This window comes from Heliangelus exortis, chromosome 1 (genome assembly GCF_036169615.1).
Source record: "Heliangelus exortis chromosome 1, bHelExo1.hap1, whole genome shotgun sequence".
Taxonomy (NCBI): Eukaryota; Metazoa; Chordata; class Aves; order Apodiformes; family Trochilidae; genus Heliangelus; species Heliangelus exortis.
In genome coordinates this window covers 20,363,669-20,377,455 of record NC_092422.1, presented here as the reverse complement: position 1 = coordinate 20,377,455, position 13,787 = coordinate 20,363,669, and the positions used below count along the sequence as shown (strand labels likewise).

The 13,787-nt window shown below is 39.7% G+C and overlaps 1 protein-coding gene across 7 annotated transcripts in view; it reads left to right on the top strand.

Annotated features, from left to right (window-relative positions):
• LNX2 (ligand of numb-protein X 2) overlaps positions 1-12,867 on the top strand; it is a 59,815-nt gene extending 46,948 nt beyond the window's left edge. For 3 of the 7 annotated variants that reach the window (XM_071736474.1, XM_071736452.1, XM_071736446.1), the window contains exons 6-10: positions 1,163-1,309; positions 3,796-3,973; positions 5,656-5,887; positions 7,718-7,876; positions 10,479-12,867. In XM_071736474.1, the coding sequence (XP_071592575.1) occupies positions 1,163-1,309; positions 3,796-3,973; positions 5,656-5,887; positions 7,718-7,876; positions 10,479-10,614 (852 nt within the window). In that variant the 3' untranslated portion in view covers positions 10,615-12,867. The remainder of the gene's footprint in view (positions 1-1,162; positions 1,310-3,795; positions 3,974-5,655; positions 5,888-7,717; positions 7,877-10,478) is intronic. The other 4 variants (XR_011724371.1, XR_011724374.1, XR_011724372.1 and 1 more) reach the window with 3 other exon arrangements.
• The last annotated feature ends 920 nt before the right edge of the window (positions 12,868-13,787 follow it).

The following is a 13,787-nucleotide window of genomic DNA, read 5'->3' as shown; positions in this document are numbered from 1 at the left end:
CAAGGAGAGTACCATGTAGCCTGTAGCTTAGCAGGGGGAAAAAAAAAAAAAAAGAGGATTATTATCATTATTATATTTATGTATCTCCTGTAGTTTTAATTTCTCACTAAGCTGTATAAAAGTGGGCTTTGTTTTGTATTGATTTGCCTTGTACATGGAATTTGGGTTGAAACAGGAAAGTGTAATAAAACTCATGGTTTGAGTTTCTGAGAAAGGGCTATTTCAAATGTATAGTCTGGACACAAATATCACCCAAATGCAGCCTGACATATGACCCTTCCCTCTTCCCGCAGGAAAACCTTTACTCCTTGTCTTTGTCCCCATCAGGAAACAGATGCAGCACATTGCAGCTTTCTGCTAATGAAATGGTGGTGAAAATTGCCCTGGTTATAGGAAAGTTGGGATAGACTCATTCTTGTGCAGTTGTTTTTGCTTGACCCAGCACCATGTAGATAGCTGGGATACAAATGGGTTGTCAGTATTTATTTCAGGTATCATTTAATGGCTTCTGTTGTAGTTAAAGGAAAATAACAATGATCTTGGGGACTGTAATTTCAGCTTCCTGGTTTTTGGATACAATGAAGTGGTCAGAATTTTACACAGGGTAACCTTGATCTTGAGGTATGTTTCTTTGGCAGTAGTAAGAGTTGATGTTTAATTTAATATCTGATGCCTGAGTCTCCTGATATTCCCTAAAGTCTGTAATTCGATATGCATCATCTTCTTGGAAGTCTCATTAGGAAAAAACAGAGGTGCTGGGGGCTTTTTATCAAAATCTGCAGAACCTGGAGCCATCATATGGGCATTTCTCTCTTTTATTGCTACATGTTGCAGAAGTTTGCAAAGGCTGCAAATGGAGTTGAGTGATTTTTTTAGTGTTTGAGGCTTCTGCACACAAAGTGAGAAGCAGCCCTTTTTGCAAAGGATTTACAGCTGCTGCAGATGTAATGCCAGGGGAAAAGGAGGAGTGTTAATATCCCCTCCATTCTGGGGGGAATTTCAACAAGAAACAAGCAAGGGACTGTTCAGTCTGAGTGCCTCCAGGAACTGGAACGCAAGTTCTGCTGTCATCTTTTTCCATGTTTCATCTCATTTTTTCTTTCTTCTCTGCTAATAAGCAATATACTATCAACTTCATTACTTTCTTTTACATATTCAACAGGCTAGTGGGGAGAGAGTGAATTTGATCGTCTCCAGAGCCCTGAAGTCACAGACAGTCAGTATTATCCGAGACATGGGGACTCACAACAGCAACCCACACCAACACCAGTCCCAGCAACTGTTTCACAGCAGACCCAACTCACATAAGGTTGGTGTTTCTCCTTCTAAAGGGCAGAAGCACAGGTTTAGTCATGTGGTGGTGTGTGTAGCAAGGCAAGATTGAAAGAATGGGTTATATTGGCTTCTTGACCTACTTTTTTGTTTTAAAAAGAAAAATATTGCTTCCAGGTACTCAAGTCCTGCATCCTGTCTGGAGTGGGAACAAAAAATACACAAATAAACAGCTTGTCAATGTTTTTTTGGATTTGCTGACTTCAGTGAAAGCAGCAAGTTCTCTGAGCTTGTACAGCTGTAGTGGTTAGACCTTGGCTCAGACAGTGGCTCAGGTGTTACTGGTGTGTGAGAGAGCTGTCATTTGAGAACATTACTTTTTGTTGCTGCAGTGCTGGTACAAGCAGCAAGGACAGGTGATGTGGTGCACACTATTCAGCCTGTAAAGAGCGTGTTGAAGGGATGTGTCATTGTGGAATAATTACTGGAGGTGACTTACAAATTATGCTTACATTCACCTTTTAAGGAAAGGTGCAGCATTGAAGCAGGCTGGATTGCAGCTAATGTGCAATGAGTTTGTACCATGGGGATTCCCTAGGCAACCCTAGATGTTGGCAACATCAGGGGAACCTGGTGTGCTAACTCTAAGAGAAATTGCATGGAGCATGGAACAGAGGGGAGACACTGTGGCCAGGCTCTGTGGTAACAATGGGATCCTGAGGTACTATGGAACTGGTAAGCTGCATATTTAAGACCCTGGGCAAACAGTCTGTCACCTTTTGACAAAATACTGTCTTTTAGGTGAACATTTCTCATTATAATCTCATTACAATACTGAAACACACCTCCATCCCAAAAGCAACCCACCTCTAACCTGCAACCACCCCTCACTGAGCTTGCACTCTGAATTTTCTGTAGTCTCAGCAGCCTGGTCTAGTGGAAGGTTTCCCTGCCCATGGCAGGGGAGACGGAACTAGATGAGCTTTAAGGTCCCTTCCAACCCAAACAATTCTATGATGCTGTTGGGAGGATTTACATGTGTTGCTACTATTTTCTTATAAAGTCTATGTAATTTTAGAAAAGAACAGATGAGACTCTAAGAAGCTTGTTTTCCTCCTGAGGGATGAAAGTGAGATTCCCAAATACAGTTGTTGGCTGTTAGTACTTGTCACAACATTAGGCTATATCAACGCAGTGATTACAGCTCATCTCTGTCAGAGCTTGATATCTGTATAGATACTCAGCTGTATCTGCCTGCATGGGTTTTGTTCATATCACAGTTCCCAAGCTGAACTGTTGGCTGAGCTGAATTCCTTCACGTGTCAATACCACCCATGGCCTTCTTCAAAGTTGGAGGTCCTGCATAGCTACAAGTGGGCATTTCCCATGTTCAGACCTGTTATATCTGCCTCTCTCTCATTAACCTACAGCTGGCTTAGAAGTCTTGTGGCTTTAAAAATGTTTACATAATTATTTGACAGCAGGCAGTTAGTCCTAAAGACTGAATATGTAAGAAGGAGCTGTCTTTGTAATCTGTAGTGTAAGTGATTAACATGGCTGTATGAGGAGCAGAGACAGTCAGAGGGAACTTGTGGCACTGGAAATAGAATAAAGCAGTGTTGCCATTTTCCAAGAGAAGACAGGAGGATAAATAAGTATTTGTAGTTGAAAGAATCTCCCAGGTTATTTCTTGTATTATTTTGGATGCCTTGCAAAGATTCTGTTGATTTAAGATTCTACTTATTTGTGCAGTGCTTTGAATGTATCACAAATAGCCTGAAGAGGAAGAGCATTAGTGAATGAAATATACTCTGTTTCAGCTTTAGATCCTTTTGATGAAGCAAAACTAAATACAGGCTAAAATTTATAATTCAGTCGTTAGAAAATGAAATGCAGAATCTCTTCTTGCTTCAAGTTTGGTTCTTTATTGTAATCATTAGGCTTTCTGCCCAAGGCACCCCAGCCTATAGCTTCAACTGGCCTTAGTTACTTTGTGATCTGTGAGATTCTGCACACCAGCTGCAAAAGAAATCATAGTGTGTAAAGGCTTTAAATACTCTCTCTTTGTCAGCATGAAAGCACATGGATTTCCATTTCTCAGGAGTTTCTTTGTAATTCTGGGACATACTCTACAGACAAACAGCATAAAGCTGATATTCAAGAAGACATCTAAAGATTTGTTTCTGGTTCTATCCAGTCTTTTGGACATGTAGCCCAGTCCTGAAATTTTGCCTATTCTCATGTAGCATCGTCCTGAAGTGAGATGTTCAAGATGGGCCTTTATAAACCTTCTGTCTGTATTTAAGAATCTACATAAGTGGCTTTTTTTAGTTGTTTGTTTGTTGGGGGTTTTTTCTGACCTGGAGGAAATCCAGACAAAGCCAATTTGCACTACTTAGTCCTTCTAAACCATTCTGTTAAAGTGCCAAAGGACAGCTTTGAGGTGTATTTAGTTGTGTTTCATTCTGGTTTGTTTTGGTTTTTTTAAAACTTTTAACAGTGCTATTTATCTTTGTCAAACAGGATCTCTCCCAGTGTGTTACATGCCAAGAAAAGCACATTACTGTGAAAAAAGAGCCACATGAATCTCTGGGAATGACAGTGGCAGGAGGCAGAGGCAGCAAAAGTGGCGAACTGCCCATCTTTGTGACAAGTGTGCAGCCTCACGGGTGTTTGGCAAGAGACGGACGGATTAAACGAGGTGGGGCTTGGCTTTCCTGGTGGCACGGGTGGCCTCTGATTGCTGCTGATGAGTACACTCTCTGGAGTCAGGAGGTGTCAAAAAGTCCATTCACAGATGTGGGGAAGGGCTTTGGATGCTTTTCTTTATGTTTCAGTAATGGAAATAGAGTTTAGTATCACACTTCCACCTTTTCTAGGAGAGGGTTGTTTAGAGAAAGATAGCAGGGGGAGAGGATAAAACCAGGAAATGTCTGATTAAATTCTTTAAAGCTTATGGTAATCCCCTGAGCTGAGGGTCTGGTGCTTTGTACCATAGTGCACACATCCTGTTTTTCTATTTAATGTGATAGGTTGGGCCCCACGTCTCTCTGAGGAATCTCTGCTCCTCAGTGTGTTATCTGAACAGCAGAGATGCTCTGATGACAGGCTGCAGCTTACCTGTGCTAAGTTTATCCCCAAAGCTGTGTTAGTGGGAACTCTCATTCCTGAATGTTCTCTTGTTCTTTGGATAGCTTGCATTTGACAGTCTTGAGGGATGCTACAGCATCCATCCATGATCCTTGGCTATGGAGAAGGAAACAGGGAGGTGGAGGTTAGACTTGGTGTAGGTGAAGGCAGTTCTGCCTGATCAATAGCAAAGCATTTGGTGACAGAAACATTTTGTGCTATACGTGAAACAAAGACTGCTAAGGGGATCTCTGAAAATCAGAGTTCGCAGAATTACAGATTGTTTTAGGAAAGAAATTTAGGAAAAAAACCAAACTTGACAGATTGTGCATTTAAAAAGAACAGTGTGGGAGCATCCACGTATGCTTCTGAAACAGGGAGATCTACACCCACATACCAGAGTCTGCTTTCTTTTTCTGTACTACTATGAAAAACATACTTGATGCAAGAATCGCAATTGCTCTTTCGTTATGTAACATTAAAGAATCAACAGCAGTAACAAAAGTGATTTCAAGTTAAGCTGCACTTCAACTTTAGCTTTCCCTGGGAGGAAAAAGCTTTTAAAAAATGAGTCTTGTCCCAACTGTGACCCAGTTGCTTTGTTTTATCTGGCTTTCATCAGCAAGTGAGATATTGTGGGGCAGAGGAGACTGTCACTGCTTGGACAGTAAATAATGTTCTTGTTTTCATCCTGAGGCTTTTAAGAAACATTCTGAAATAAGATGAAAATTGTGGCAATCTTTTAAGTGGCTTCAACTCTTTCCAGATTATATTTGTAGAGATGCTCGTTCTTTCTTCTAATGGACTGTTTTTTGTAACCAACCTTTCCGGTAGTTTTTGAATTCCATTTTGCTCTCCTAAGTAACAAGAAAGACAAAGCAAAATGTTTAAATTTAGGGTGGACCTGAGATCCAGCACTGGTAACAGGTGACCTAGTGGCATCTGCAACAAGCAGTTGCAGCTGAGATAATGAAGTGCTCAGGTAATTTCTACCTCAGATTTGATTTCAAGGCAACACACCACGGAAATGACAGCATTTGATATGTTATGTGGAAATAAATGCTGCTGATCCAGCATAATAGCTCAATACGTTAATGTTTCAAACCAGCAGTGTAAGGCTTTTCACATTCCCAGGCTGTTTAGACTGTCTCAGCTCCCAAAACTACAGTGTTAAAGGAAACACTGGTGAGAGAGGTGCTGTCAGTAGGAGCAGCTCTGGAAGACCAATGTATTCCCCCTTGTGCCTCTGAACAGGTGATGTGCTGCTGAACATCAATGGCATTGATCTGACAAACCTAAGTCACAGCGAGGCAGTGGCCATGCTGAAGGCTAGTGCTGCCTCCTCTGTGGTTGCCCTGAAAGCCCTGGAAGTCCAAATTGTGGAAGAACAGCCCCAGGCTAATGAAGAACAATTGAGCACCATCAGTGAAAATGAATATGATGCCAGCTGGTCACCGTCATGGGTCATGTGGCTGGGACTTCCAAGGTATGGAATTAATTGATAAAGTAATTAGCTACCTGTTTTAAGCTAAGCCCAAGAGGGACACAAAAGCAGCACATCTGCCCTCATTTCTGCCTGACTGAACCTCTCAGCTATATTGGGTTGGCAGTGTGCTTACAGAGAGAGCCGTGGTGAGGAGCAATGTTTCCTTAGGAAACTGGAAAATTAATACAGTTTGTTCATCCCTTCACAAACCATAGTAACTACCCATGTTTGTTCTTACTGAACACAAAGCCATCTTTTCTATTGTTTAACCATATTGTAACTTCTTGTAGAATGCCTAGAACCAGAGAGGTTATTAATAAAAAAAGGACATATTTACCCGGGTGTCTTTTTGCTAAACTGCTATCTAAATTTACAAGGCAAAATATATGATTTTAGAACATGGGATCAGACTTGCTATTCTGACAGACTCTTGATACAGGTCTCTTGCACACGGATGAGCCTGTAGTTACAAATCCCCATGTTTTTTTAATTTATTTTTTTCAAGAGCCCACTACCATCTCTGCCAAACACAAAAACTGCTCAAGATTTGCAGCAAGTTCCCTCCTCTTGACTAACCTGCAGTCTGCTGGACATCACCATGTTTCATTTTTACTCTCCTATTTTTCACTGTCTTCAGGCTACAACTATAAACTCATTCTGGCATTACTTGCTATCAAGAAGAGCTCCCACTACAGCAAATAGTGTTATTAACTTCAGTCAGGGCATGCAGGTTAATTCCTCTCCCTTTGATGGAGTTACCAGGCTTGTAGATCAAGCATAAAACCACACAAAGAACCAGGCATACTGTCAGCAAAACTGCAGTTGCTTGCAGGTACCAGAACCACACTTTGACCCTCCCAAGATTTCATGATTTTTTTTTCATTTAGTTTTCTGAGTTTTACTATTAGTTAATTTCTCTTCCATTCAGGTATTAATGAGTTTTCTAATCACAATAAAGAGCTCTCAGTGTTGGTAGATATACTTGCTTTCTATGCTCCAGAAGTTGTTTATTGCTTTTATACTACATGTGCCCATGCCTAGCTCCTAAAGTTATGCTGTGCATTGAGCTGCTGCTTTTTAAAGGGAATATTGCACTTAAGAAAAGAATTTGGCATAGTTTTTGCCCATAAGTTAACTTTTGTGTGATGGGTTTTTTTCTTTTTTTCTTTTTTTCTTTTATTTTTTATATTTTTTTTTATTACAGTCATTGCCAACTTCATTGGCAAGAATTAATCTTCAGTGTGGGAGATGACATATACGAGTACATTCAGTGAGGCATAATCTGGATTATTTACATTCTGTGTCATCATAAGGGATTTTTTTCTGTTACCATAAGTGTTTTCATTAGTGGTGATGCATCACCTCAGAGGTAGAGAAGATGATGCATGGATTTTTAGATCTTTACTTAAATTAGAAAAAGCCTAATCTGGCTGGAGGTGGAAGAAAGATGTACTGAATTTTTGATGTGCAAACTAAACACATTAGGGATTCATTTTCCACCCACATTCTTGCCACCTGTGAAATCCCTGAAATGCCATTCTATTACTGTCAGAGTTTGCAGAGTTAACTGTGTTTAAGTAATTATTCTAGCAATGCATTATTTCTTTTAGAACACTTCCCTGTCTCTAGATTGTGGGTTTTTTTTTTTTGTAATGGGTTCGAATATTGCAAAATTACCGAGGGACCAGAAGTCTAATCATCTCTCCTGTTCTCTTCCACGCTTAGCATGGTGGCAATGATGAGACAGCAGGTGTTGTGCCTACTATAAAAATATCTACATGAAGTATAAATGTCTTTTTTCCCTTGTTATCCTGTGCTTCCATTTCCCAGCTGCCTACATAGCTGCCACGACGTAGTGCTGCGGAGGAGCAACTTAGGGAGCTGGGGTTTCAGCATTGTTGGTGGCTACGAGGAGAACCACACAAACCAACCTTTCTTCATTAAAACTATTGTTCTGGGAACTCCTGCATACTTTGATGGAAGATTAAAGTAAGCTAAAATAACTATATTACTACTAATAAAAATAATAACAGCAGTCATAATAGCAATCGTTATAATCATCATAATAATAGTAGTAATCATTAATAATAGTAATCATCATCACTCTGAATTAGTTACGTGCTGGTGCAACTAATTGCCTAATGAAATACACTGCAGCATCCTGTGCTGGGGTAATCATGCAGGCCAATAGTCCTCTGCTGCCCTGATGAGTGTGAGTGAGGGAAGTTTGGGGTGTTTCTGCCAGGGAAAGGGTGTCTGTCAGATGTGCTGGCACCTCTACCCTCTCCTGTCCTCCCCAGCTACTGTGCTGGTGTCACTTGCTCCCTGCTCCATCTCCCTGTTTAACTCTTCTTTAGATCAAGAGACACTGCAAAATGTACATGTGCAGGACTGGCTAGTTCATAAAGTTTTGTCTTCCTAGAGAACAGCTAGAAAATTAGAACTTGGTTGTGTTCTGCTCCATTCTTTCATACAGCCTTCTGAAGCCACTGCTGGAAACTCTGGTACTGAAAATGGGTGCTGCTGGTTTAATGGAAGGGCAAAAAAGTAGCTGAATAAGGTCAGGGTCAGCTAACAGCCCCTTGCAGTATCTACAGGGAGATTATCAAGAAGGCAGAGCCTGGGCTTTCCACACTGGTGCAGGGCAAGAGGACAAGAGACTTGCTTACATCCCAGCACAAGCTGAATGTAAGGTACAAACTAGTTATAAGGTGAACTTGCTTTCCCAGGAGGATGGTCAGGTAGTGGCACAAAGTGTGTGGTCTCTGCCCTTGGAGATTTCTTGAGACTCATCCGGATAAAGCCTGGAGAAACCTGCTCAAATGTCACAGCTGACCTTGCTTTGAGCAGATGATGGGATGAGAAACTTCCAGAGGTCCCTTCTGACCTTAAAGATTGTGTGATTCTACTTACACATGATGTTTTGGATGCAAACCATATAAATATTTAATGCATATATGCATCTTAGCCTTGTGTAGGAGTAGTTCAGAATTAGGACTTTAAATTCCTGTTAAAGGTTCTTTTGTTCATAAACTGCTTTTTCGGGATTTTTTTTTTTGTGAAGGCATCAGTAAAAAAATATGTAACTTGAAGCTTTATGGCATGATTTTTGCATGTAACTTAAGAAAAAAATGTACGTATGCCTAAAGCCTTGCCAGTAATTGATTTTTCAGTTCAATGACTAAATAAATAAATGAAAAAAAAGAAAGCTTGGCTGAACACAGAATTACATTTTTTTGGCCAGCTATGAAACATTTTGGATTAAATGAAGGATTTCAGTTCAACCCAAAGTAAATAATTTCAGATTGGAGAATTTATAACTAGAAGTCTTCACACAAGTGGAAATTCAAGCATCATTCCTAAGAAGAGAGGAAAAGTTGTGGTCACACTTGCCCCTTGGGAGGAATAGAAAAGATGCTCTTGTGTGATATTGTGTCTACTGAGAATATGGACTTAAAAATGGGACATCAACAAGGGAGAGCTCCTTATAACCTGTACTGGGAGTTATCATGGAGCAGGTATTTTTGAACCTGTTCTGTTTAAATTATCTAAACGTTTTGCTGGGCTAGAGAGAAAGGGAAAAAATAACTTCACAGTTCAATAGTTAAGACAGTTTTCTGCCTCATTATCTGTCTGGTGCCATTTTAAAAAAGGTGAAATTATTTCAGCAGAAAAGCTCAGTGAACTGTAGCACTGTGATTTGGGTGATGGGACTTTTGAATGCACTTTGACCAGTGTTGATCATGCCACCTCTTCTTCAAGTGATCTGCCCTAGCAAAAGGCACCTTGGGAGCTAAGGAGAACATCTTTTTGCCATCCACTGTGGTGCCCCCAGTAGCTGGGAGGATCAGTTTCAGAAAAAGTTCAGTCATGCTCAGCTGCTCTGGGGGATGCTAAACACACACTCAGGTCTCAGAGAAGAGATGCATGGAGAATGGAGCATTCTCAGCCCAGGAGGAAGTTAGGTGCTATTTTGAAGTTTCTCTTGAGCTTATAAAAACTGAAATTTAACCCTTCAAGGTCAGTTTTATCAAGCGGCACCCTCCCATATTTCTATTCCTTGCTTCAAAACACAGAGATGCTACAGCTTCTCAGTTGAACCATCTGCTGAGGGAGATTTCAAGCCAAATGGTTACATTTGACAAAATCGTAATCTATTGGAAACAAGGTTCTCTGTTGGAGTGCGATTGGTAACCATAAGTATCTTTACTTACACCTCCTACAGTAAAGGCATGTTTGGTGTAAATGTGTTATAATCCACACAAACAAACAGAAATGTTCCTGTTATGCACATGCTATCACATAATCTTTTCCTGGCTTCATTAGATCTTTCCTACTCTCCCCTCAATTTTTCATGTGGGTCAGCCCTTAATACAGAGCTATCTTTGTATCAGAATTGAATTCTGGGAATTTCCCAGATGAGTTTCAGGAGTAAAGCAGGCTTAAAATTGAACTCTTTGGTGTTTTTTTATCTACAATTCCAACCTGATGTAAACCTGTCACCCCAGAGGCAAAGTGCTGTTTGTTGGTGTCTACTGGTTACTGTAGAGCAGCAGTCATCAAATGAGTTTTTTTCTCTTTGTGTTTTTAGGTGTGGTGATATGATTGTTGCTGTAAATGGACTATCCACAGTTGGGATGAGCCATTCTGCACTCGTTCCCATGCTGAAGGAGCAGAGGAACAAAGTGACTTTAACAGTGATTTGCTGGCCTGGAAGCCTCATATAGCTTTGTGAGTCACCTCAGTTCAATCAAGCAGCTTCTTTTTCTAGATAGCTGACACAAAAACCTCTATATTTTTTTCCCTAATGATACAGCTGGTTATAAGCAGGGCCAAAACTGCTGTATTTTCTTTTTTTTTTTTTTTTTAATGAGCCTCTCAGAGTCACTATCTTTCCACCCTGAAATAGCCATTTCTGTTTGCGATATCTGTTGCTGACGCAAATGCAAATCCACACGACCTCACAGAGAAATTCCCACTTTGATACAGCTGCCATTGAGCTTTCCCCATCAGACTTGAAGAGTCAGCAGAAGAACTTGGTGGTTCTTTGGGTTTTTCTGAACAGTCCTCAAGTTACATGTGATATATAAAGGTAATAGTCATGTGCCCGTTCTTCCTTGCAAAGAGAATACCTGTCAGTACTGCAGTGACACATCTGTCTGCTGCTATGAATCAAAGTCTGTTTCCAAAGGTGTCTCTTCCTTTCATAAGTCTTTCCATTTTTGATTCAGTATTTCAGACTGATTCAAGAAATCCCTCTTACTCCTCAGAAGTTACTTGATCCCCCAATTTTTTCTGGCAGGGCATCAGTGTTCACAGAAAAGTAGGACAAAAGCTTGATTATTACTGGAATTTTTATAAAGTGCAATAATTGGACTCTTTGTTAGGAAACTTTAATATATTACAGAGTTTGTATCCTGTAACGACAAGAAATATGGAGGTAATTACTGTTGCAACCCTGGCAAGAATACATTTGCCCGAGGTCACCTTTGAGTGAGTGGCTTGCAGTATTAGAATTTACTTTACAAATGAATGTTTTGCTATGTCAGAGAATTTTGATGAACGTTTTTACAAAGATCATTTTTACCGTTTCTATCATAGCTGTCAGCTCTCTTTATTCGTGTGTGGAAACAATGCTTTGACTTGTACTTTCTAAATGAGAGAATTGTTTCCAGGAAAAATGGCAAACTATTAAGAAACCATATGTTATGGTTTGCAGGTGGGCAGGCTGGAAGGAAGGCTCTTTGAATTCAAGTCAAACTGCAAAGTAAGCTGTGAAGTTCACTCTTATTCTGTCACCTTCTGACAAATGTGCAAATGCCTTGATACCAAATGCTGAAATGATCTCTCTTGTATTTCAGGGTATTTTTTTTCCTTTAGAGAGCACCTGCTATTAAGTTGTCAGCAAGAGTAATACTATTTATCTTGGACTGTATTTAGTATTTTTACAAACGAACCTGTAACTTCTAGACTTTGCCTTTCCATTATATTTGCAGGCTAAGCACCCATTTGTTTAAGAAAAGTGGGGTGGAGCACAGAAAGAAATGTGCTGACCTGGAGCAAACCCTATGTGTTGTCCGTGCTCTGCATATTTGAAAAAGAGCTTCATTTATAAACCAGGTTCCCAACCTGAACTGTTTTTCTGAATGACTTCTGTATTGTATTATTAATTACCAGAGAATGTATTTGAGACTCACAGCATATTTCAATTATGAAGCATGAATTTTATTTTCAAACCAAGCTGATATAATACCAGGGCATACTCTCGCATGTCATTAATTCCAGTAGCTTTGTTTTCAAAAGAAATAAAGTTCTCTTTTGCAAAAAAATTGTAAAAACCTCATATGAATGAAGTGGTTTTATTCCTCTCTGTAAAGTATGCTGTCAACTGAATTTCATAATATTAAAATACATAAGAATGTCCTCTACAGTGTATTATGGTACTGAGAATCTTCGTTTCTGAAGCAAACACCACACTCACTTGATACTCTCACAGATTTGATAAGAAGTTTCCTCCCATCCCCAGATGCTGTTTAACTGTATACTTTGCTTTTAATGCAGATTTTTTTGTAAATCACACCTTAGTATAGATTTTAGATTTTGACACAGGTACCAGATGTAACATTTTTTTTACTTTTAAAGTTACACTTTTCATTCAAAAACAAACAAAAATCAGAATTTTAGTTTTTTTTATTTTATATGTGTATGTAACACAAGCATGGGTTAGCTTAAATGGTGCAGTTTTCTTCCTGTGTGCTGTAGCTTTTGATCAGAATGTCTAACGATAAAACATTCTGAATTAATTCCCATCCTGAATAATTTTTCCCCCTTCTCTTGTATCTGCGTAGTTTGGTTTGGTTTTCTGTGCCTTCTGTTTTAAAGTATTTCAAGATTATTTTTTCTCCAGATATTGCTATCTAATTGTATGGTACTAATGAAGGATGAATGAAAATAAAAGTTCATTCTAGTAATTATCATAACTCAAAGTATTGTCTCACTCTTTACAAAAAGTCTGGGTAGTTCAATGCAGACTCCGTTTAAAGATGCTTCTTTTCTGCTGTTATTTGTCATAAATTGCAGTTAATGAATATACCAAAAGAGTCTGAGGTCATGCTCTTTGAGCCAGGGCAATGTACCAGCTCTAACCAGTAATTCCAGTAGTGAAAAGTGTTTTAAAAGAGGAGACAAGATGGTCTTGGATGGCTGATGCCTTGTGGTACTTTGCCACAAGCAGTCTTTCCTCTTTGCCCCTCAACACTGACTGGTACCAATCAGCTGGAGGATGCTTTCACAGCATAAATTTGATGCAAGGAAGCAGTCTTGCTGGAAACATCAGTTTTACAGTTGAAACTTGAGCCTTCTGGTAATTAGTTCCCATCTCCATCTCCTGTGGACAAGTATGCTCTATCTTTAGATGTCTGTGAAGCTGGAATGAGTCTAAAATCAGTTTCTTAATTATTTGCAGTAAACTTGCCCAGAACCTGGATTCTTATTCCTTGCAGGAGTTAGTGGGTTGTGACCAGTTAAGTTCCTTTATAATAAAACCATGCCTATGTGCAGAAGCACTGAAGAAATCTGCCATGTCTGCAAGTACGTTTTAAGCTCTTGTACTTCTTGTAAGGTAAGAGCCAGACTATCAGAATTTTGGTTTACGGAGTAATTAATTCATTTTTGCAGCTGCAGGTGCACAGAGCTGTTGTGTGAGATGTTGGGACCCGATCACCTGTGTGCTGGAGCTTCATGGAAGGAGCACTTTACTCAAACAACACTGTGGATCCCCAGCAAAGAACCTAAAACATTATATTCTGCTTCAGGGAAATATTCAATATCGCAAAAGAATTAAGAATTCTTTTCTTTGCAGATTTCCTAGTGGATTTGGGGTGGGTATAATGAAGATCCA